Raw genomic sequence first — 25,609 nt, forward strand, 5'->3', positions numbered from 1 at the left:
AGTCCCTCCTCCTGCTTTTGATTCATCAGCTCGAACTGTCTCTTCCCCGACGACTGGAAAAGGACCTGTGATGACATCACTACAAGGTCCTTCGTTGTCTTCTAAGTAGTGATTATGCAGAGCAGGGGCTGCAGCTCCCTGTGTCTATCAAAAATCTCCATGTGCACAGTAGATCTATGCTATGATAGACACAGGGAGCTGCAGCCCCTGCTCTGCATAGATCACTACTTAGAAGACGACGAAGGACCTTGTAGTGATGTCATCACAGGTCCTTTTCCAGTCGTCGGGGAAGAGACAGTTCGAGATCCTGTGCCACTAGTAGGGAGGAGACAGTTAGAGGCTGTGAATCAAAAGCAGGAGGAGGGACTTGCATAGAAGAACCACAGAGGAGGGCATGAACAGAGTATGACGTGAGTGGCGCAGGGGGAACGCCCACGTTGCACGGAGGGCTCATTTACATATACGTTTAAAAGGTAATTCATTAAAACGGGGTGGTCTTTTAACAAGCGATTAGCAGGACTTGAATAGCCTTTTTAAAGGCTATTCAGTCATATGTTTATGTAAAATAGTGAACATCCAGTGATCAAGCCCCTTTAAAACAGATATCATTCAAATAAAAGTGGACATTTTTCTTTTCTCCAACCCAAAGTTTAAAAAAAAATTAAAAATTCCAGAAATACTTTTTATAATAATGCACGGTTCCTATTCTTTTTATTGGTCATTGGTGAGCTTACATAAATAAGACAATACAGCAATTCATCTATGGTTATATTATGCTTTAACAGTGCAAATAAATACATTCTTTGGGTCACACGTTCAAAAACCTTAGCTTCAAACATAAAATTTTCTGTGTAGCAAAATATAATATACAAGTATAGGTTTTTACAACAGATTCAAAATAGTTTCTTTTTTTAGTACTAAATATTATATTCTAGAACCAACTAATAATAAATTCACACACGTAGAAAAACATATCCTTTATTTAAGAAAAAAAAAAAAATATGGCCAAGTATCGACAAGTGTGTAACACTTGATATTACAGCAGTAAGTCTTCATATTAAAGCTCTCGACAAGACTGTTTGCAACTATTCTTCGAGCTGGAGTGGTGACAATGGAGTCCTTCTGTAAGCTCAAGGCGGTGATGTGATTTCTTATCATCGCTTTCCAGAGGTATTGACACGTTTGCTTGTGGTTAGAGGAACCAGATTCCCAGTGGTGCTGTTAGTGCTGTTACTGGATGATCCATTCAATATAACATAGTCAATTTTGTTCTCTAGTTTTCCTAAGCGCAGCAGGATGTCATCTAAGAGAACCGCAATTGTCCTCTTCAGATCGGCTGTTGGCAAATAAAATATAAACTAGGGTTAAAAATATAAAAGACATGTATACACAAAGTGACCTTGTACATAGATGGAACATAAAAGCCAGTTTCCAGCAGTTTTTACTGTATGGCCGAGAGGCGAGCAACAGCATGAATTAATATCTGAAGGCCCATTCACAATAGAGAACAGTTAGCCGAACCCCAATTTTGTATTGTATTGAGGCCTCTGATCCTCCTTCAATAGATGACATTGGGGAAAGGAAGGAACAGGAATGATGAATCTTATGCCTAAAACTTAAAGGGATTCTACCATTGAAATGAATTTTTTGGGCGATCACACTTCAGAATAGCCTTTAGAAAGACTATTCGTCTCTTACCGCTGTGCCGTTCCTTATAAATACCGGTTTTTACCGGTATGCAAATTAGTTCTCTCGCAGCAATGGGGGCGTCCCCACTGCTGCTCGAAAACACGCTCCAGCGACGCCTCTATCTCCGGCTGGATCCTCCCCTTCGTCGTCTTCCTTTGCGTCACCTCCAACGCCTGCATAGTTGGCTCTGCCAGTGAGACACCAGCAGAGCAGAGTGCGCATGCCAGCCGGCGGCCATTTTTGAGAGGCCACTCTTGCTCTTGTAGTTCAATACAGGAGCAGCCTCCCAAAAATGGCCGCCGGCCGGCATGCGCACTCGGCTCTGCTGGGGTCTCACTGGCAGAACCAACTGCGCAGGCGTTGGAGGTGACGCAAAGGAAGACAACGAAGGGGAGGATCCAGCCGAAGATAGAGGCGGCACTGGAGCGTGTTTTTCGAGCAGCAGTGGGGACGCCCCCATCGCATTTTCAGCGCTGGGGCCCGCTGTCAGCGCTACGAGAGAACTAATTTGCATACCGGTAAAAACTGTTATTTCTAAGGAAGGGCGCAGCGGAGACTACGTCTAAAGGTAAGAGACGAATAGCCTTTCTAAAAGCTATTCCGACGTGTGATCGCCAAAAAAATTCATTTCAATGGTAGAATCCCTTTAATATTTCCAACTTCGATCTAAGGCTAGGTTCACACTAGCGCTCAGTTTCTGTTCAGGAATTCCATCCTCAATTCTGCTTGAAAAATGCAGAGAGGAAAGTCCTGCAAGCAGAACTTTTCTCTCTGCATTTTTTGGGCAGAAACCTGGCGAACTCCATTACAGTCTATGGGGTCCGCAGGTTTCTGCAGGTGACCACTTTTTAAGTGGATTGGGCTTCCGTTTTTCGAGTCCCAAAACGATGAACAGAAACCCGAACAGTAGCGTCATCTATAAAAATATAGGCCATACATTTTTTATTTATGTGTGTTAGTTATACAATGAAGGGTATATTTTGGTGGGATTTTGCTATATATGAATTACTAGCTGGTACCCGCGACTTCGTCTGCGGTGATTGTAGAAGTGGGTATATGCAGGCGTGGGTAAGGTTTTCGCACTGTGTATAAGGGATGGGATATGAAATGTAACTTTGTATCTTGTTTTTGCTGTAATGCAGACAATACATGAGACTTTTGTGTTGAAGCTAATTTGTATTTGAGCTGCTATATATACGGTGTTGTGAGAAACTTTACATAGTGACTTTGGGACAGAAGTATTTGAAGTTAACCCTTTCCCGCCGATGGCATTTTTTGATTTTCGTTTTTGACTCCCCTCCTTCTAAACCCCATAACTTTTTTATTTCTCCGCTCCCAGAGTCATATGAGGTCTTAATTTTTCCTGGGACAAATTTTTCTTCCTGATGCCACCATTATTTATTCTATATAATGTACTGGGAAGCAGGGAAAAAATTCAGAATGGGGTGGATTTGAAGAAAAAATGCATTTCTGCGACTTTCTTACGGGCTTTGGTTTTACGGCGTTCACTGTGCAACCAAAATGACATGTCCCCTGTATTCTGTGTTTCGTTACAATTCCGGGGATACCAAATTTATATGGTTTTATTTACATTTTGACCCCTTAAAAAAAATCCAAAACTGTGTTTAAAAATGTTTTTTTTGAAAAGTCGCCATATTCTGACAGCCGTAACTTTTTTATACGTGCGTGTACGGGGATGTATAGGGCGTCTTTTTTTGCGTGACCGGGTGTACTTTGTAGTTCTACCATTTTCGGGAAATGTTATTGCTTTGATCACTTTTTATTCAAATTTTTATCAGAATCAAAACAGTGAAAAAACAGCGGTTTGGCACTTTTGACCATTTTTCCCGCTACAGCGTTTACCGAACAGGAAAAATATTCGTATAGCTTTGTAGAGCGGGCGATTTCGGACGTGGGGATACCCAATATGTATGTGTTTCACAGTTTTTAAGTACTTTTATATGTGTTCTAGGGAAAAGGGGGTGATTTGAATTTTTAATCCTTTTTAATTTTTTTTAATATTTTTTTTACTTTTTTAAAAAAAATTTTTTTGCATTTTTTAGACCGCCTAGGGGTATTGACATGGGTGGGGGGTGTCGCGGATTGTCAGAGCGGTGGGGGTCGGCAAACATGGCTGCTCCGGAGCGTTAAAGAGATCCTCCTGGAGTATCGCTAAGGTGAGGGGCAAAGTGATAAAGTATATGTATATGAGATTGTGTGGGGTTAGGGGCGAGGCTGTAGAGGACAATAGGAATTTTGTGGCTTGCTATGGTCCAAAGTGTGTGAGATTGCAGAGATGGTGGTGTGAGTTTGGGTTTTGTGGGGGTCCTGGCACAAACATATGTGTGCTATTGTCACAAAAAGTAGCCTATTATTTAATCGGGTGTATTAACTATGTTTGTGGAAAATTTCAGCCGAATCGGTCGAGCGGGTTTTCCGTGATTGAGGAACAAACATCCGAACATGCAAACATCCAAACACACAAACCCACAAACTTTCACATTTATAATATTAATAGGATGGTTATTTTTATGATTTATCTTCCTTTCATTAATCATGTGAATTATCTAATGTGTTATATATTGTTCATATGTATAGTTTCTTTGGACTTGGTTGTATGTTATCTTGTACTATTTGCAGGCGTGCAGTGTATCTTTTGTTTTGTATTCTTGTGGATAATTTATGTGCACACGTGTGCGATTGAGATGCTTTTTGTCTTGGGGGTGTGGTTCATGGTTTTATAAGATATGGTCTATGGTGTAACAAGTATACTATGACTGAGCCGTTCAGCCTTGAAACGCATAGGCTTGCTTGAATTGTAGCCCACAAGATGGATTTTCTATGGGCTATTCCCATCTCAATGATCCTATGTCTACTGGTAGTTTAGGTAAATTGAAGACTTTTCCTAAATATATTACTTTAGAAATGCTGCTTTGTTTTCCTGCTTCTATACTGTGCAGGCCTCACGGGTACTTCCGGTCTTGGCGTAGTGACTCCAGCCTGCACACAGTGAAGAAGAAAGGAGGAGGAGCTGTCTCCCAGATTGGAAGCTAGGCAAGTATGGTGCGTGGGGGGTGGGCTTAGTTAGTTACTTGTGAAGGGCTAGTAGTGGGAGGGATAGCATAAGTTAAGGATTACGGTAAAAATTCTTCTGGGCAAGGACTTGTTTTGTCTCGCAGTTTGTATTACATGCCATTTTACTTGTGTGATCTTCTTATATGTCAAGTGCTGCAGAATATGCTGGAGCTATATATATGAAGACTAGTATTATAGGTGTAAGCAGATGCCTGCCTGGATAAGTCAGAATATCTACACATGACTGTCTTTTATGAACGGAGAATTGTATTACATAGAAATGAAAGAAGAGGAAGGCTGCTGAATAATATATTGAGATGAGCTTGTTTCTATTAAATAGAGAAAGGAATCATTATGTAGTAAACGGAACTAATTCTTTACAGGGTATATCATTACTCAATTCCATAATCCTAGATAATAGGAGAGGCTCATCCATGAAGGCATGTACAATCGATAGATGATTGAGATAGATAGATAGATAGATAGATAGATAGATAGATAGATAGATAGATAGCAATCCCTCTGCAGCGACTGCTTAGGCCACCGAATGGTCTCACCACCAATGTGCCGAGAAATCCAGGAAGTAAAGAGAGCACAGAGCCTTGTAGGCTGCAGAACAAGAGTTATAGGAATACCCCTTTAAAGGGATCCTATCATTAAAACTAATTTTTTTCTGCCTACCACGTAGGAATAGCCTTAAGAAAGGCTATTCTTCTCCGACCTTTAGATGTCTACTCGGCACTGCCATTCGGTATATAATCCAGTATTCGACGGTATGCAAATGAATTCTCTCGCAACACTGCCTCCATCTTCTTCAGGAACGGGTCTTCTTCGCGTCTTCTTCCGGTGGAGGCTTCAAACTTCTAGGCCTCAGGCCTAGGGCAAAGCCAACTGTGCATGCCCGCCGGCCACAAAAAAATGGCCGCTTACACAGTATTGTAAGCAGCCATTTTCTTGGGCCGGCAGGCATGCGCAGTCGGCTGCCAAAGGCCTAGAAGTTTGAAGCCACCGCCGAAGAAGACCCATTCCTGAAGAAGTTGGAGGCGGCGGCGGTGATTTCTCTCGCAGCATTGGGGTCGCCCCGATTGCTGTTTGAGCGCTGGGGTCTGCCCCCAGTGCTGAGAGAGAACCGATTTGCATACTGACGAAAATCAGGTTATATACTGAACGGCAGCGCGGAGAAGACATCTAAAGGTAGGAGAAGAATAGCCTTTCTTAGGCAGAAAAAAAAAAAAGTTTTAATGATAAGGATCCCTTTAACTGCACCCAACCCTGCTGTGTGAATCTAATACAATCTAACATCGCTCAAGCTGAAAGCAGGAATGGTAGAAGGAGATGTTGGGCCTTTGTGAGGCTGAACTCAAATCTATGAAGCTGTCCACAATCTATTCTTGTATTAATGGTTCTCCTACACAGCAAACTCCCTACCCCGACTTCCCCTACAGTGACCTTTATCCTCCACCATCACCATTTCCCCAGTTGTCACACCAGGCTTTACCCTCACACTATGGACTCATCTCCCTATTTATTTTTTAAATACATTTTTATTGAATTTTCACAAAACAGAGCATATTAAAAAATTTGGTAAAAAAAAACATATACAGTGAAATAAAAAATATCTCCCCATTTTTTAGCAGGTAGTCAGTTTAGAGCCTCAGATCTAGTGATCAGACATTGCCAATATCTGACTTGCTGAAAAGGACACATAACATGACAATGCCATGATGAAAGACCCTGAGCTTTTGCGGACGTCTCATCCTACTGCTAATGACTGACTATGGAAATTGATGACAGTTTATGCCTGAATTCATGAATCTTTTAGCATTGGGTGCAGGGGATGGTGCTGAATTTATGCCCTCACCAAATGCTATGTGTGCACAAACTTTTGACCATGTAAAGTACAGAGTAACACAAAACCGCGAGGACCCAGCATTCACAGGTCTGAACAATGATTATCCAAGCCACTGCTCATTTAGGACAATGTAACTTTAAGAGGAGCGGTTACCTCTCCTGTCCTTGTTAATAAAAGCTTGTATTCCCTAAAGAAATAGTTCAGAAGAATTTTTCTTTTTTTTTTTTTTTTTTTTTTTTTTGTGCATTATGTTGCTAACAATGTTGCTAACAACGGGGCACGTTTACCAAGGAACTCGAGTTGGAGTAAACTGCACCTTTATTGGGGGCTTGTTCCCTTGTTTCACTTTGACGCATTTGCACCTTTTTTCCAGCTTTTTTTTTTTCTTTCCGCTTTTTCTTTTTGGTAAGTGAAGTTTCTTGTCCTATCGTATTTTTAACAAGGTGCAAAAAAGGCACCAATGTGCTCCAGTACATGGGCAGGGTACAAAAGGTCATCATGTCACACAGCAATGGAATCACAACACTATGCGGTACATTTTGTGCAAAATTATTTTTACACAAGTGCGTGAATACGGGAAAATAAAAGCATTCCTCTTCCTGGTGATCTATCATAGCACATAAGTAGTTCTGGGAACGGTCACTGTGAGTGTAGTAAAGCAAATAGCGCACTTCTTCTTTATTTCACATAAAACTTGCTTTGGTCATTTTACACAATTCCACCCTGGAGGACTTTCAGTTCTCTTCATATTTTCAAGACACTAAATGAACAAATAGAGGAAATTCCTCCTTATACCTTCCAGACACAACTGCATTATACCAACTAAAAATATCTTTAGCTAAGATCTAAAGATATTTAAGGGCTAGTGAAATCCCAGTTTTTACCGGTAAAATGGCAATGGGGGCGTCCTCACTGCTGCCCAAGAATTCTCTCCAGCGACGCCTCCTTCTTCAGCTGCATCCTCCCCTTCTCTGTCATCTTCCTTCTGTGTCAGCTCCGACGCCTGTGTAGTCAGCTCTGCCAGCAAGACACTAGTAGAGCCGACTGTGCATGCCGGCGGCCATATTTTTGAGGCCGCAATTGCGCGCACGCGCAGTACACTCCTCGAAGTTTCCGCCAAACAAGAGCGTACTGCGCATGCTCAGTAAGGTCTGTACAGACCCTCCGAAGCCTGGATGACTTCACTCGCGTGTCGGAAGTCTGTACAGACCTTAGTAAGCATGCGCAGTACGCTCTGTTCAGCGAAGAAGGATAACGCTGGGTTCACATCAGCGTTCGGGTCTTCGCTTTCAGTTTCTGTCTTCTGCATGCAGAAAATGGAATCCTGTGATGCACAGTCCGGCTGTGAGCGCCGGTGAGCGTTTAATGCTCTCCGCGGCTAAACTGTTTGTTTTTTTAAACCGGACACAAAGTCCTGCATGTCCAACTCTGTGTCCGGTTAAAAAAAAAAAAAAAACTTTTGCCACGAAGAGCATAAAAGGCTCACGGCCGGACACTTTTCAAACCCATTCAAATGAATGGGTTTGAAAAATGCCTGCAGATCTCCGTTTGCTGCCCAGTTTCGGGCATGAAATGGAAACCTGAAAGCGGAGACCCCGGGTGCAGAAGTGAAGGAGCCCTATGCTGTATTTAATTGTGGCAATGAGTAGAACAAGCTACCATGTATTTTACCTGTGTGCTAGCAACGAATACACCAAAGGTTTGCAGTTTAATGATTGTTCGCATACAGGTAAAATACATAGTAACATGTGATACTCATTACTACAATTACAAACTACGCACACTTCTTTAGCAAAACAAAAGCGCTCTGTAAACCCAGCCTCACTGTGATGTTTTGCTTTTAACGACGCTAGTAATTGGAATGGCCAATGTCATGAGACTGCGTTACTAAATATTATGTCCCCTGACAAACCAGATGACACTGGGGAAACACATAGGGACTTTATGCAGCTCTGATTCATGATGAAGAGAGGAGGAGGGGAACTCTCCAGTATTTTCAGAGGTTTTGAAATCCCTTCTGCACACTACTGCAGAGGGCGCACTTCTCTCTACCACACTGCACTGCAGAGGGCGCTCTTCTCTCTCTACCACATGGCACTGCAGAGGGTGCTCTTCTCTCTCTTCTCTTCTCTCTCTACCACATTGCACTGCGGAGGGTGCTCTTCTCTCTCTACTACACTGCACTGCGGAGGGTGCTCTTCTCTCTCTACTACACTGCACTGCAGAGGGTGCTCTTCTGTCCCTCTACCACATTGCACTGCGGAGGGTGCTCGTCTGTCCCTCTACCACACTGCACTATAGAGGGTGCTCTTCTGTCCCTCTACCACACTGCACTGCAGAGGGCGCTCTTCTCTCTCTACCACATGGCACTGCAGAGGGTGCTCTTCTCTCTTCTCTTCTCTCTCTACCACACTGCACTGCAGAGGGTGCTCTTCTGTCCCTCTACCACATTGCACTACGGAGGGTGCTCGTCTGTCCCTCTACCACACTGCACTATAGAGGGTGCTCTTCTGTCCCTCTACCACATTGCACTGCGGAGAGTGTTCTTCTCTCTCTACCACATTGCACTGCGGAGGGTGCTCTTCTCTCTCTACTACACTGCACTGCAGAGGGTGCTCTTCTGTCCCTCTACCACATTGCACTACGGAGGGTGCTCGTCTGTCCCTCTACCACACTGCACTATAGAGGGTGCTCTTCTGTCCCTCTACCACATTGCACTGCGGAGAGTGTTCTTCTCTCTCTACCACATTGCACTGCGGAGGGTGCTCTTCTCTCTCTACTACACTGCACTGCAGAGGGTGCTCTTCTGTCCCTCTACCACATTGCACTGCGGAGAGTGCTCGTCTGTCCCTCTACCACATTGCACTGCAGAGGGTGCTCTTCTCTCTCTACCACACTGCACTGCGGAGGGTGCTATTCTGTCCCTCTACTACACTGCACTGCGGAGGGTGCTCTTCTCTCTCTACTACACTGCACTGCAGAGGGTGCTCTTCTCTCTCTACCACATTGCACTGCGGAGGGGGCTCTTCTCTCTCTACCACATGGCACTGCAGAGGGTGCTCTTCTGACCCTCTACCACATTGTACTGTGCAGGGCGCTCTTCTGTCCCTCTACCACAATGCACTGCGGAGGGAGCTCTCTTTAGTGACGGCTCCTGTGTCCTTAGAATTGACTGCAATTATAACTGTGTTCAGTACATAGCATTTCACCACACTAAAAGGCATAAAATCCACTGCTCTTACTTTGACTTTTAAAAAAAAAGGGATAAACGTCTTTCTAATATACTTTCACTAACAAGAATCCTGCAACACTTATAAATATACCCGATTCACATCTGCCTATTGCAAGAAGTCACCTGTATCAAATTTTCGCCCTGCTTAGAATTTCCTTTGCTGTCAGTCCCCAAGATCTGCTCTTCTTACTGAGATTGTACCCATTGATTTACATGGGCTCCACTGACATCAAAGACATTAATTTATATTAATCTTTATCTCTAGTATATGTATAGTAAGGCTACAGTGTTCTGCCCTTGTGCAAAAAGAAACCCTAAGGCTACATTCACATCTGGACTGGAGTCTCTGTTGGACATTCCATCACAGTGTCTGCCGAAAATCATCAGAGGAAAAAGTCCAGCAGATTAGCAGACGTTCCCCATTACAGTCATTGGGGTCCATCGCACTCCATGTGTTACCACTGTAACAGGACATTGGGGTATACACCACTTGTGGTTGGACTTCTGTGAATGGCTGCAGCTTTTTTTCTCCATATCTCTTTAACCTAGATAACAGACTCCCAGACTGTGGGTTGTGATACCTAGGGGGTTCATGTACAGAACTCTGGGGTAGTAGGGAGGGTGAGCCAAGCTGAGAGTCTTCTTCACACTGCAGTGCGGATAGCAATGCAAACTGTCAGTGATACTAAGTGCCGATAATTCACAGGCCCTGTAATAGAACCCTTCATGATGTCATAATCATATAACCAGTCACATGTATGAGCAGAACTTGTACAATAGCTGCAGATGTGGTAGAGCAGGGGTAGGGAACGTACGGCTCTCCAGCTGTTGCAAAACTACAACTCCCAGCATGCATACTTTCTCTGCTGTTCTTGGAACTCCCATGGAAGTGAATGGAGCATGATGGGAGTTGTAGTTTCACAGCAGCTGGAGAGCCGAAGGTTCCCTACCCCTGTGGTAGAGGCATGTCTGCCTATAGGGGAAAGAACACGGAGGTAGTGGTGCTAAGCGTGGGGGGCACAGTGTGCAGGTAGCAAGGAAATGTAGAAGTAATAGTGCCAAGTGTAGGGGCAACATGAAGGCAGCTGAGCCAAGTGTAAGGGGAAAGCATGTAGGTAACTGACGAACAAGAATATAGCAGAGCTGTGTGTACAGGTAGGAAAATATAGCAGCAGCAGTGTGGTGTGAAGGGGGAAACATGAAGGTAGCAGAGCTGTGTGTGTCTAACAGCTATGTATGAACAAAGAAGTAGGACAGAGGCAGTATACAGCTGAACAATAGAAGAGGGAATATATGGATATAGCTGTCTTTTTCAAATGGGACTAAAGTATTATTATTATTGTTTATTTATATAGCACCATTAATTCCATGGTTCATTACATTTGGGGGTAAAGTAGTGGGGGTTCTTAAATGAAAGTATCACGCACAAGAGGATCCCTCTTTCAGAAGTTTTTGGGATTCACAGTTCTGGATACTGACAACCTGGTCTGGTTAAAGTGCTTTTAATGCGGTTTTCCTGCCTAAATCAAGTTATGGGACATTTTACTAAAGTAAGTGAACAAAGAAAAAGGAAGTCCTTTGTATGTGCACAGCTTACCATATCCTGCCATGGAGCTTCCACTCCCTCCATTTACAATGTCTTTATTCTCGTCGGCCAAGGCTTTCACATATCTTCTGCTCAGGTCCAAGATCTGTTCTCTGAGCTCAGTGCTGCTCTGATGTCTGGGATACTGGATTGTGTATCGTAGCAACATGAGCCCCCAAATGAATCCAAAGGCAAGTAGTAAAATGCTCAGTTTCTGAGATACCGACTTCTTGGAGAATGTTAAATACATGTTATTTCAACCTCTGCTCAGCTTCAGCTAGAAACTTATTTCTTCTTAAGGCGTCAGACACAAATAAAACTGGAGATCACACGGTCACTTGTACAGTTCATTTTAAGGAACTTCTCTTCCTCAAAAAGCCATCAAATTGCATCTGAAAAACAAAAAACAGAACTTAAATGTGTTTGCTGAAAATTTAGGAATCAAAGGATCATAACCTAGAATATACCCGGCAGTTTGTCTCATAATATATACTTAAAGGGATATTCGTTTCTTAAGCCTCATGCAAATGAAGTGTGCGTGAGGAGTGTGAAATCCGGGGAAGGGGGATGGGTCCATTCTGAATATTATGGAGCATGTCCTGTTCAGCTCCATGAAAACGGATCAGAACATAACGCCCTCAGTGAAATCAATGTAACACGGAAGGCGCTTGGATGTTATGACTTAAAATCGGAACCCCCTCCGAATACACAATCTGTTGCGAGCATGAGGGCCTCAGACACTTAGGATATATCCACAGGCTTAAAATGACTCCCCTGCCTTTGTGGCCACAAACAAATGAGTAATGTGCAGATCATCATCTTTTATGGATATGTAAATCAACCTGTAAGTGCACCAGGCGACGGATGTTATATTTGCCTACAGACAGCTCCAAGTGCTATAGTTCGCCTCTTGAGTAGCATCTTCCAAGAAGACAGCCCCATGTTATTAAGGAAGGGGCTACAGAGATTGGTTGAAATGTCACAGCAGCACCTGACCCCGGGCGTGAGATTTCATTGAAGGGGAGACTGGAGAAGGGAGGGGGACAGAGTGAGAACAGGCAGATGAATCATGGGAAATGTAGTTTGTCCACAGATTCACTGCATGTAAATAACAGTAATACAAGGAGCAGCAAGTAAAATAAAGCCAAGAAAAGGGAGAACAAGGGAACAGTGAGTGAATAGCATTGCTGTGGATGTATTTGCAAAGAATTTTTGGAAGCTGGAGAGCCATTTTGAAAATTTACCGATACTCTATCCATATGAGCTTTGTTTCTAAGGAAACCAACAAAACACATGTGAACAGAGCCTTAGACCTCTTTCTTTGCAATTAGCAACCCCAATTTTAGTCATTTAGTCCACTTTTTACTTTGCCTGCCCACCCCTGCTCCATTATGCTTTTTATTATAGTTAACATAAGAATTTGTTATCTTGAATTTGTCTGGTCACTACAAAAAAAAACAAACTTGATAGTCTTCAGTAGTTGATACCTTTTTAATGGCTAACTAATAATGATGACAGATTACAACGTTTCGGACCTCTAGGCTCCTTTCTCAAGTAAATTTAAATCATTTCTGAAGGATACATATTTATATACAGTACACAAAGGACACATGGGGATAGAATTCTAGAATGCCAGGAGGAAGGGGGTGGAGTGTTGTTAGTAATTGGTAAGAACAATGTAAACACTTCCAGGTCCTTATCAGTTCACAGGTCAGTGATTTCTATAAAGTGACATAAAACCATGTGACAAATTTAACCCCTGGAGAGAAGTGTTTGAAGCAGGGTCATAAATTTACACTCATAAATGCGCCGTTCTCTCTTTGATTTGAAATTCCCTCCCAAAACCAAAACGTTCATGTGATCGGTGATATTATGATCCTCATTGCAGAAATGTTTTGATACAGGAAGGTCAAGTCTTCGTTCTTTAATTGTATGGCGATGTGAATTCATACGCATTCTGAGCTGTTGTCTGGTCTCTCCAACATACAGATTTTCAGTGGAACATTTGGTGCACATTATTAAATACACTACATTGGGTGTGCTGCAGGTGAATGTACCTGGGATTTTATATTCCCTGTTAGAGTTTGGTATCTCTATCCTGTCTTTCACTACATTCATATTTGCTTCGGAGTTTCCATTGTTATGGTCTGTTGCAGGACCCAAGAAGGGAAAAGATGGCCCGTCTTATGGTGGACAGCAATGAATCCCGAAGGACCCCATTGAAAAAAATGGGGTCTGTTGGGTGTCTTCAGGCATCACTGGATGAAATAGACGAGTTTGTGGGCCATTTTTGTCCAAGAGACTTCAATGCAGATGTGCCTACTATTAATGAATGGGGAAAATCTTGTTTCCACCCCGACAGAAAGCTCATGGATGGAACACGAGTTCAGTTTTTGTGGCCATTTTTTGACCCAGAATACAAATAAAGAACTTCTTGCTGGATTCACATCTGGCTTTGGCTCTAAACCAGGGGTCCTCAAACTGCGGCCCGCCAAGCACTTCTGTCTGGCCCCGCCGACAACGCCAGCAGGCGTGCATTTATAATGAAGCTCCTGGGGAGCTCGGGCCAGGCCATGGAGCGCACTTCACTTTATCTATTGGAGGGCACCGCTCCCGATATCTGTGCGACCTGCTCTGCCTCTGGCCCACTGTTTAAAAAGTTTGAGGACCCCTGCTCTAAATAACTACATCATGAAGTGAACCTCAGACAGTCTTAAAAAGTGTATGTGTATTCCCAGCCTTACACACCCAACATATCAAAACTCAGTGTATGCCAGCGCCGGCAGGCTTCTGCAAGAGAAACAAATAAGCTATGCAAATCTCTGTTCAGATTTTTTTTCAGCAATATATCAGTGTATGTGAAATGTGTCAGCCTGGAGTCACTGTAGTATACTTTCAGCCTTAAGAAGTAGGTCAGGAATGTCTGCTGCCTCTGAATGTTAACAAGATTGGTCCCATAACCTGAGAGCAAATATCTTGAAATGCAGTTAGACAACGCAGTCTGAAAACTCACCAGATTTATCACAGTGGCTGATGCTGGATAATAGTTATAGTTAGTTGGCTAACTTGAGGCAGAATGTTATGACAATGTTGGTGTATTTTGGCGCATTTAAGCCACACCTTTTTTTCCGAGAATCCATGCACACAAGGCTAAAAATTTGAACGCCATGTTGCCCCATTATATCCTATGTTCATACCAGTGTCTAGTTGCAACATAGAAGTAAATCTGGTCCACATGTATATTGAAAAGTTGCCTAACTTCTCATTATATAACAATTTTTTTCTGTGTAGCCTCCTGGGGGAGCAGTATATCAACCAGGGACAGAAATAGACTTGACAGGCTGATCAGAAGGGCCAGCTCTGTCCTGGGGAGCCCCCTGGACCCAGTACAGGTGGTGGGTGACAGAAGGATACTGTCTGTGGTGACCTCCATGCGGGAGAATAAATCCCACCCCATATATGAGACCTTGATGGGACTCGGCAGCACTGTAAGTGACCGTCTGCTTCACCCCAAGTGTGAGAAGGAGCGCTATCACAGGTCCTTCTATATGTATATCTGCTCTGATCAGGCTGTCACCCCGCTCAGCGTTCCTCAGATAAAATGAGATTCATTCTCCGATATCTATCTCAAAATGGACTATAGGTCATATGCTAAATGTAAAGTATAAGCAAAATGTGAACAGCCCCAAGACTTGTTATATATGGGCAAATGCCCTCATAACTACCCTTTCTGCCTAATGTGGGTCATTGCAGCCCATAGAAAGAAATGTCCACTTTCAGTTGTATGTGCCATGAATAGCATTAAAGCGTTGTCTCGGTAAAATAATCTGTTCTATTATTTCACCCGCTGTTGTGCCGCCACATTCGGCGCCATTTATCGTAACAGCTGGATCCGTGTTGAAAGAAGCAAAGCCAGTTTAATGATTTAACTGCTGAACGGCCTACAATAATCCCTCCACAGTAAAACCTTTATTCCTTTCCACTCGCTTCTATTAGCTGCCTCAAAGTCATTTTGTCCTTACATACTTGTGCGTTTTGTACAAAAATCCAACCGTTACCTGCTGTGGATGGACTTTCAAGATATTACAGCTCTGGGAGAAAGCCAACTAAATGTTTCTTAAAGGGATATTGGGAAATGTCTTGCTTTATGAATGTCACAACAGATTCCTGCTCTTCAAAAGGACAGGTTTTTGTGGCTTAATTTACTCTACAGTGCTAACCATAAGGTTTACACGTTCAGGTTTTATTGATCTAGGAGCATGGCGGAAATACAAAAGAAAAAAAAAAAACTTAATTGTCCTTTTGGCCAGGGTCCCACATGGCATTTCACACTGCAGAATAATACATAAAGTGGAAATGGTACAATTTCCAAAAACTGTCGCATTTTTGTAAATCGCAGCATGTGTATTAAAACCACAAAAACACTTTAAAAGGAATCTATCATCAGAGCCCACCACACTAATTCAGGTGATCGGAACTTCTTTTATGGCATTTTCTTTGAATTAGTTGCCAAGATATTGCTCTTTTTGTCAATATGAAAAAGAGCACTGGAGCAATGAGGATGTGGCCACTTACCTCTTTAGAGCAACGACAGTGCCATCGCAGCTCCAAAGAGCTCTGCATATTAACAAAAACAACCATACCTCAGCAATGGAGGCTCCGATTCACAAGGGGGAAACACAAGGGAGAGTCAAGCAACCATAACTTATGCGCAGTGTTGGGTTGATATGCTGGGTCCTGGTGACAGAATCACTTTAACTGGAGAACAAAACACGTGATAATGCATGACTACAAAGACACTGAAGAAATACAGAATTAAAGGTGTATTGCAGGTTCAGCAAACTCTGCCACATGTGGACTGGCTCTATAACCCCACCATAGTGAGTAGGACATGCTGATGGCCTTGTCTGCGATCTGATGATGTGCAAGTCAGAAACAAGAAGGTCAAGGTTTGTAGAAGTCATGTGGCCCCTTCAGTCTAGCATCAGACCCTAACCAAAAGCTTCAGGTGTCTCAGCTTGTGACTCTATATACAAATCACATGACGTCCTATCCAAGATAGTTTTGGTCATGTCCGCACACGTGTTATACATTTGGCCAGACCTGTGTAACATCCAGGTAAGATCCTGATTATAGATTTTATTTGATGAATATTTAATGCTTGTTCTTACTGGTTGTTTTCTGTAACCACTGCCAGGCGAAGCCATTAGCGAAACGCATACTGAGCCTGGAATGTGCCTCTGGCTGTACTTTTCTTCCACTTGCTGGTGTTTTTGAGGACATTTTTTACGCAGTTTGTTGCATTTTTATATATATTGTGGCTTGTAACATTTTAGCCCACATATGCAGAAAACATCACTATCTTGTTTTGCCTTTCGTCTGAAATATTTGTTAAAAGGCGCACAAATACTGGAGAATTTAGATTTTTTTGCTCCCAGTTAGGTCTTGAATTTGGCTCCATCCCAGGAACCCATTGCATTACAGTATCTTGAAATACTGTTTAACGCTATGTTCACGTCGGCACCTGGGTGTCCGTTGTTCTGGTCTGACAGTGGATACAAATAACACACCACTGTTTTAGCAGTCTGACATCAATTCGCTAAAAGCAAAACTGACTTAGGGGTTGTACGGGATAACTGGAAATCCCTACACTAATCTAAACACAATTAATCAAAAATGCATAGTTACCCATATCCCTAGGGAAGTCATGTGACCGACCCAGGGTCATTTTTTGATTATCCAGTGACGATCCTTCTATCCTAGATCTCAAAGTGTACAGTAGATCTATGCTATGAAAGAAAAGCTATGAAAGAAAAGGGGAGCTGCAGTACCTGCTCTGCATAGATCACTAGGGTTGAGCCGATCTTGACTTTTCAGGATCGATTTTAAAATCCGATTTCCGATCATTTTTCATTCGAACCCGATCTCGATCCCAATGCAAGTCAATGGGATTTTTTTATTAATCGGAGATCGGATTTTAAAAGCAATCCTATTCACTATACAGCATGGAATCTAATAATTGAACGCTTTGTTAGAATCCACGCTGTGTAGCGAATCACTAAGTAGCCAACGGATTTTTTTTTAATCCTCTGGCTACTTAGTCCCCCCTGGTGTCCACTTACCTGCAGAGATGGCTGCTCCGGTGTTCTTCTTCGCCTCGCTGCCGCTCCACGCTGCTCTTCTCGCTGCCCCCTGCCTCCCGGGTTAGGAGAGTGTGGGCGGGTACTGGGAGGTAAGACGTCACATCTCCCCACCCTGTACCCGCCCACACTCTCCTAAGCCACAAGCCCCGCCTTCCTAGCTCTTTAAACACTAACCTGGGAGGCAGGACAGCGAGGCAAGAAGACTGCAGCGTGGAGCGGCAGCGAGGCGAAGAAGAACACCGGGACCGGAGCAGCCATCTATGGAAGTAAGTAGCTACTAGAGATGTTACTTCAGTCTTCCATTAGAATGAATGGAGGCAGCTGACACGCAGGGGGTTAAGGCTGTGTGCCGGCTGCTTCCATTCATTCCTATGGAACCGCAGCGGAGCCTTCACACTGAGTATACACTATATACTCAGTGTGAAGGCTAAGCAAAGCATTGTGGGAAATACTACTGATCTCGATCCCACCTAAAAAGATCGTGTTCGGGATTCCGATCGCGATTGTGAATTTTTCTCGATCGCCAATCAGAATCCGATTTTTTCCGAACACGATCGCTCAACCCTATAGATCACTACTTAGAAGAAGACGAAGGACGTTGTAGTGACGTCATCACAGGGACAAGTCAATCACAGAGCAGTAATGACGTCATCACAGGTCCTTTTCCAGAAGCAGGGAAGAGACAGTTGGAGGCAGTGAATTGAAAGCAGGAGGAGGGAGTTACATACAAGAACCACAGATGAGGGCGTGAACAAAGTATGACGTGAGGGTGTACGGAGGGCTCATTTACATATACGTTTAAAAGATAATTCATTAAAACTGGGGGTTCTTTTAACAAACGATTTGCAGGACTTGAATAGCCTTTTTAAAGGCTATTCAGGCATATGTTTATCTAAAATAGCGAAAATCCAGCGATAGAGCCCCTTTAATAAGTGGTGAAAGAAATAGATCTCCTTAATAAGTTGTATTACGAAGTTTCTTATATTCACATTTACTCATGGCGTAGATATAAATGTGTAGGTGCATGCCTCAGTGAAGGGTGCTCTCGGATGTCAAGAGGCGTGCACCAGGTGAACTTGTCTTCAGTGTGATCCTTTGGACCCACTAAAAAGAGCAAAACCAGATGCAGTGGAAAAATAAAGTCACTCTGCCCATCAGATTTTGATTTCACGTTTCAACAGTGTATTGAACTTGGTTTAGGGCCAGGATTGAACTCCTGGGCACCCAATGAACAGACAAGTTTATACCTAATATATCATCAGTAACCTATAACCATAAAATGACATAAATGACAGATACAGCTTCACCTTTGGAGCCCTGGCTGCTCATATCTTTGTAGTAATCCCCAGAGGCAAGAGAGCCATGTGCGTGGGTAATGACTGCTCCTGTGAACTCTATGGAGACCCACAATAGCCAGCAATTGGCAAATAGGGGTCACTTGACCTGGTTCTCCTGGAATGGAGAACTCCAGAGGAAGGATTTGTAGGGATATGAATATCAATTGATACTCTATAAATGATAAATATATTAAATACGTCTTTACGGCCAAGTTTACACACGCAATTTGATGCAGGTTTTATTTGTTTGTTTTTTTCAATCTAATGCCAAGACAAGATTTTAAAGGGCAGGAATATATAAAGGAAAAACTCAAGGGCCCCATACATGTTACAGCAATGTAAGTGTACAGAGGCTTCATGAGCCACCACCAGAAGTGTCCTGCAGGACCTTACTTGCTGCTCCTCATTGCAAGCACATGCATGCTCAGCCAAACCAAGGGTGTATGGGCATCTTTATACTGCTCAGCAGAGGTCATAACATCTGTAACCCATTTTTACACATTAAAAAAATATCTCATTCACTGTCTACCAATGAGTATTTGGACACCCATGCAAATGACGATATCTGCGGTCGTGATGTACGTCACGCTTTGGTCCCAGTGCATGGTAAACTCAACGCCGATGCATATAGATAACAGTGTGCTTCCTACAATATGGCGGACCAATGTTACTTACAGGATGACAACGCCAGCTGCCATGGAGCGAGGTACAGTGACAATCAGGTTAACCAACTGGACTAGCCTTCCCAGAGCCCAGACTTGAACCCTATCGAGCACCTCTGGGACTAACCGATGCAGCAGCCGTCCAAAATCGGTGAAAGAACTTACTGGTCTTCTCCAAGCCAAAGGGAATAAAAAACCACTAGCCATCATACAAGGACTTGTGGAAAGCATGCCCCGGAGGGTTGAGGCTGTAAGTGCCACTCGTGGAGGCTCTACCAATTATTGAATATGAATAAATGTTTTTCTATTCTACCACAGGTGTCCAAATACTTATTGATAGACAGTGTATTAATACTTCTAAAACTTCCCAAATTTCAACATCCTTGCAGACATCCGTTAAATACGGCACACTCTCTGCTTTTGACCACCAGGTCTATGTTGTTTTACACAGCAAATATCCAATGTGAATGCCCATGATCAGAGTAGTCTCTGATTGCAGACATTTAGTACATCTGAGGCTGCCCAAAACCCCCCCTTCCCAATCACACCCCCCCTTTTACATTTAGAAGCAGGAGTCATCTGTTGTCTATGACAGGTGTCTTCCCAAGGCTCCCGGCTTGTCAGAAATATATAATTATTAAGGCTTGCCTGTAGCAGGTCTCAACAGTTATACGAGTATATGATTCTGCCATAAGCTGCAGTAAGGTCGCAAGCGATCTAAATAATATCACAACCGTTTTCCGTAGATGACAAATAAAAATACACAAATCAGCCATCCTTGTGTCCGAAAATAGCCAATCTATAAAAAGACAGAAACATTTGTGCCATACAGAAAACACAGTAGTGATAAGTAGATAAAAATAGCCGAATTAGTATTTTGCTTCCCAAAAAAATATGAATAAACAGTGAACAAAATGACATTGCGACATTAAAAACATTATTAGGCCTACAGATTTTTTTTCCATGACTCCAAACCTTGCACTCGGAGGTTAAAAATACTTCTCGAAAATTATAAAAGGAGTATGTTTACACTTCCTGAAAAAAATTGTAGTGTGACCTCTGCTTCTCAGCGTTCATTCCATGTTTTGGCCAATTATACAATGCACTGTATGAACCTGGCCCAAGTGCTTCAGCTGCAGGGAAAGCAAATCAAAGCAAACAGTACAGTGAGAAGGAATCTCTCTCTTTATCCTTCATTAAACTTTAACAGGCTTGCACAATACAGCACATTGCAAGAAAACAAATATGAATAATGGAGGGGTGTTAGAATTAATGAAGCTCTTTATTGCACCATGACATTTGATTTACCAAGTAGTAGTCTGACCACATTTATGGCTCCTTCATATCCTTAAAGGGGTATTTCAGTAAACAGCAAACAATGATTGGTGAGGGTCTGACCGCTGGGACCTGCACCGATCACAAGAGCTGGAGCGACTGGTTGGACGGCATGTACCACTCCGTTATATCAATGGGAATGCCAGAGATAATACATTTTTAGTTATATAGCACCAATATATTCTAAAACAGTCTGCTATCTCCAGTGGTCACACTGAAAGTCACAAAGTGGCTATAAGGACTGGAGCAGCATGAACTACGAGACCTTTCGCTCTGCTAAAGACTGGGGTGCAACCCCAGTTTTCATGATCGATGTGTGTTCCAGTGTTCGGATCTTCAATGATCAGCAGTCTGTTGTCACCGGAATACCCCTTAAAGAGAGGTTTTCCCACCAACACAACACGTATTACCTATCCACAGGATACAGTAGGAGATAAATTTACGATTGCTATAGGTCTGACTTCTGGGACTCCAACCTATGTCAAGAACAGGGGTCCCCAAGTGCCCTTCATGAATGGTATCCAGTGTGACCACAGTTCCATGTACTTGTATAGGACTAAAGCACCACTTTACTCGACAATCTTATTCAATCCCTTAGAAATGAATGGAGCAATGGTCAAGAACGAACTACCTCTCCATTCACAGTAGAATATTGCGAACCCCAAATCTCTTGATCAGTGGGAGAACAAATGGCCCTAAAGCCAATGTTAAATAAATATATATATATATATATATATATATATATATATATATATATATATATATGATCAGTTTCTGTCCAACACCAAGAACGTATTATACCAAAAACAGAAGGATAGAAATAGATCATTTTCTTACCCCAATGATCTCTATGTAAAAGGAACGGCCATCCATTTATATCAAGTTTTTTTGTATCTGCTTAACAGACGTGAATACGACCGGTGTTGTCCATTTATATAAGCCCTAATATTACATGTTTAATTTTCAGGGGTAGCTCTCCTGGACCCGTCCTACAGTTTCCCTCCCCCCAAACTGCATTTATGTGAGGACAGTCTAAGTACAGCGCTGCAGAATATGTTGGTGCTATATAAAATAACAGTGATTGGCATGTAGTGCAGATCATGAAGCTGAAATACTACAAGTAGTCAGTGACTGTACCCCTCTAGCTGGTGTATACCAGTCATATACATATATATACCCATCTCTACATGTGCCAGCTTTATTAGTCAGCCAAGGGATGGCAACTCATTTTCTAATGATCATGTCCACAGCTGTGCAACAAGGGCAAGTATAAGCAATGCAGTGGTCTTACCAGATGGCGGCTAGTGAGGAGGGGCCCCGGGCTGTCGCCGTCACACTGGCCCTGGCTGTCCGGGCTCTGCCATCTCTCTGTGACCGCTGCTCCAGCTGCTTCAACTACTCGCTAAACAATGACAAGTGCACAATCCAGCGAGCGCAGACTCTTCCTGGGTCTGTATCAGAGGCTGCCTCTGATTGGCTGATCGCTCCTCCCCGGGATGAATGGCGGCATGTGATTGGCCAGCCTTTACGCCCCTCTCCCAGTGCCTCCACTCTTCCTGTCAGTTAGAGCTGGGGGGATTGTGAGGGGAATGTTTATGTTGGGCTGTATGGCAGGCAGCAGGGCAGGCAGGGTGGGCATGTGACTGCTGCTGTGGCGGCACTTTTATGAAGGTTATAGATTTTTACATTAGTGCTGTCCATTTAGTAGCCTGCAATGCTTACCTCAGGATACAATCCCTCTCTCTTGTCCATTCATGTGCTATCTATTATTTACACGATGGATTTGGATGCATTTCCTGTCATGATCAGAATAGAGTGAATAATAATGCAGTATATATTATTTATCACCAAGTATATTCCATGACCCATCATATTGTAATGTGCAGATAATCCTCGTCCTCAGATATTAGCAGCTACAGTGCCCCAAACAATGCCAGTCAACGAAGGGAATCCATTAAGACGACATGTTATGCCAAACTTAAAGGGATTCTATCGTTAGAAATCCTTTTTAATCTAAATACACTTAGGAATGGCTTTAAGAAAGGCTAGTCTTCTCTTACCTTTATTATTCTGATCCGCGCTGCCGTTCCTTAGAAATATCTTCTTTCTTCCTTATGCAAATGAGTTTTCTCGCAGCACTGGAGGTGTTCCGCCAGTGCTGCTTGAAAACTCTCCAGCAATGGCCTCTGTCTTCTTTTCCGCCTCCCTCCTCTTCTCTTCTTCAAAAAGCACCGACTGCGCATGTTCATCGGCCATTTTCCTGTGATCTCTCCCGTTCGGCCACAGGAAAATGGCCGACGGACATGTGCAGTCGGGCATTTTCCTGTGGCCCGAACAGGAGAGAAGAGTCAGAGGTGGAGAACAAGAAAAAGGTGACACTGGAGAGCTTTCTCGCAGCACAGAGGACACCCCCATTGCTGTTTGAGCGCAGAGGAACGCCCCCAGAGCTGCAAGAAAACTCATTACCATAATGAAGAACCCGGGAATATGTACCAAGACTTCTAAAGATAGGGGAAGAATAGCTTTTCTTAAAGGGATTCTACCACTAAAACAACATTTTTTCTATTTAAATTCTATGGAGAACTAAGGAGCATACTGCGCATGCGCGCAAGAGTGGAGTGTGACTCCATTCAGAAGAAGACGCGGTTGCTGTTGAAGATGGAGGCATCACTGGAGAGAGTTCTCTGGCAGCAGTGGGGACGCCCCCATTGCTGCGAGATAACTCATTTGCATACCGCTAAAAACTGGTATTTCTACGGAATGACGGGCCAGAGGCGACTGAGCAAGGTAGAAGACAAATAGCCTTTCTTAAGGCTATTCTGACGTGGTAAATAGAAAAAAATGTTGTTTTAGTGGTAGAATCCCTTTAAGGCTATTCCGACATGGGTTTAACTAAAAACGGGATTCTAATGATAGAATCCCTTTAAACGGGTTGTGCAGGACTTCAAAAACATGGCTGATTTCTTCTTAAGTAGTGGCATCACATCCGTTGGCCATACTGCAGCTAGGTCCCATTCATTTTAATGGCACTGAACTGTGGCTTTGCCAAATGACCAATAGACATGAGGTCACTTCCTGAGAAGAAGAAATATATAGGACCGAAGCGTCCTTGGCCTGCCCTGCTCTGCCTGTTTTCACTATGTTTATGGCAATGTATAGAATGTCATGACCCTTCGCATCCCCTGGTTGAACTTGATGGACATATTAATTCAACCATACTAGCTATGTAACAAGAAGTGTCGAGTGTGGCACAGAATGAGGGATATAGAACATCTTTGACTCAAGAAAGGGCCATTTGCCAAAGATGCTCCACAATTACACCCATCTGTACCAGAAAACTGATGCAGATGAGTTAACCCTTTCGCTGCCAGGCACGTACACTGTACGTGCTCCCAAGGTGGCACTTCAGTAGCGGAGGACGTACTTAGTACGTCCTCCCTACTAATGTCGATATCTCTGGACTGCATCAACATATCTTGATGCTTTAAAATGCATTTTAAAGAAGAGACTCTCATCTTTAAAATGATATCAAGAACTCGATGATTGGATGTACAGTCTTGGAGCAATTCACTGTTGAAAACACTATTTGGCATTGAGATCCAACTGCAGATCTCAATTCCCGACAGCGTTTTAAAGATGGCATTCTCCTCTTTAAAATGCAATTGAAAGCATCAAGATATGTTGATGCAGTCCAAAGATATAGAGCTCCAAAGTGTCCCCCCCCCCCTCCTGTCTAAGCAAGCAATTTGCGCTCTAACAAGAAAGGGAGAGGGACAGGGAGCAGTGCAGCAGAGAGAGAGAGAGAAAAACAATCTGACTCTCTGCATAACTTGTATGTGACAGCAGGAGGGGGGTGGCAGGGACTCTATTGTCCCTATTAACCCTTCTCCTGCCAATCAGAGCGTATACTATACATTTGTCTCTGATTGTCACATACAGTTATAATGTAATTCCCCCTGAGCTTTACTAGTGGGGTATTCTTATGTTATACCTCCTGAACATAACCAGGAAGTTTGTTGGCACTGTGACCCAGACGTTTACCATTGTCCAGGTCGCAGCCCCCCCAAAAAAAAAGTCGCACCAAACACTTACACAACATATACATAAAGTCGCAAATAAAGTTTACATTTCGGCCAATCCCTGTCCTGTCTATACCTGAGCTTTCTACAGTAAAATACGTCTCTAGTGATGTCCGTTACACACTAAAATAATAGTAATAACGATTATCACTAGAAATGAACGTATAGATTGCTAAAATTATTATAGGGGGATGGAAAATAACATTTTTATGTAAAGTCCTATTTAATTTGCATGCACAAAATGGGATGGCGCATTTCTGCGATTTTGGCGATTCTTTAACACCCGCCCCTGTAAATATATACATGTGTGGTATGTATGAACTCCTCACATATTGCAGTTTTATGGACAGTACATTATGTTTGCAGAAAGGGATTTCTTGAGCCGCACTTTAGTGGCAAATTTGAATTTTTGCGCAATTTTTGCTAGCAATCTCTGTTTGCGGCAAAGTTGAATGAAGGTGGTTGTATATATAAACTATTAAATTGTGTTTTTATATACGGTATGCTGTGTACTCTGAAAAAAGTTAGATTTTGGTATCACAGTCACAGTTTGGTAGGTGCAGTATAGCTTTATAACATATTAGTGAACAACAGCAAAATCCTGCTTGTCTTCTGTATTC

General features: G+C 43.0%; 1 protein-coding gene across 1 annotated transcript; it reads right to left on the reverse strand.

The window, feature by feature from the left end:
• Nucleotides 1-679: 679 nt before the first annotated feature.
• Nucleotides 680-22,333, reverse strand: CCDC126 (coiled-coil domain containing 126). The gene is made up of 3 exons (XM_075271473.1): nucleotides 22,202-22,333; nucleotides 11,446-11,825; nucleotides 680-1,336 (listed from the first exon to the last, which is right to left on the reverse strand). Exons 2-3 carry the CDS (start codon nucleotides 11,681-11,683, stop codon nucleotides 1,155-1,157), a joined length of 420 nt encoding a protein of 139 aa, XP_075127574.1. The 5' UTR covers nucleotides 11,684-11,825; nucleotides 22,202-22,333; the 3' UTR covers nucleotides 680-1,154.
• Nucleotides 22,334-25,609: the final 3,276 nt, after the last annotated feature.

This window comes from Leptodactylus fuscus, chromosome 4 (assembly GCF_031893055.1).
Source record: "Leptodactylus fuscus isolate aLepFus1 chromosome 4, aLepFus1.hap2, whole genome shotgun sequence".
Lineage (NCBI taxonomy): Eukaryota > Metazoa > Chordata > Amphibia > Anura > Leptodactylidae > Leptodactylus > Leptodactylus fuscus.

What these genes read in the sequence shown, in the direction of transcription:
- CCDC126 (XM_075271473.1), bottom strand. Translation starts at nt 11,683, where the DNA reads ATGTATTTAACATTCTCCAAGAAGTCGGTATCTCAGAAACTGAGCATT. An exon ending in AAGCTCCATGGCAGGATATG is followed by an intron (nt 1,337 to 11,445) that starts GTAAGCTGTGCA and finishes ATTTGCCAACAG; the next exon opens with CCGATCTGAAGAGGACAATT.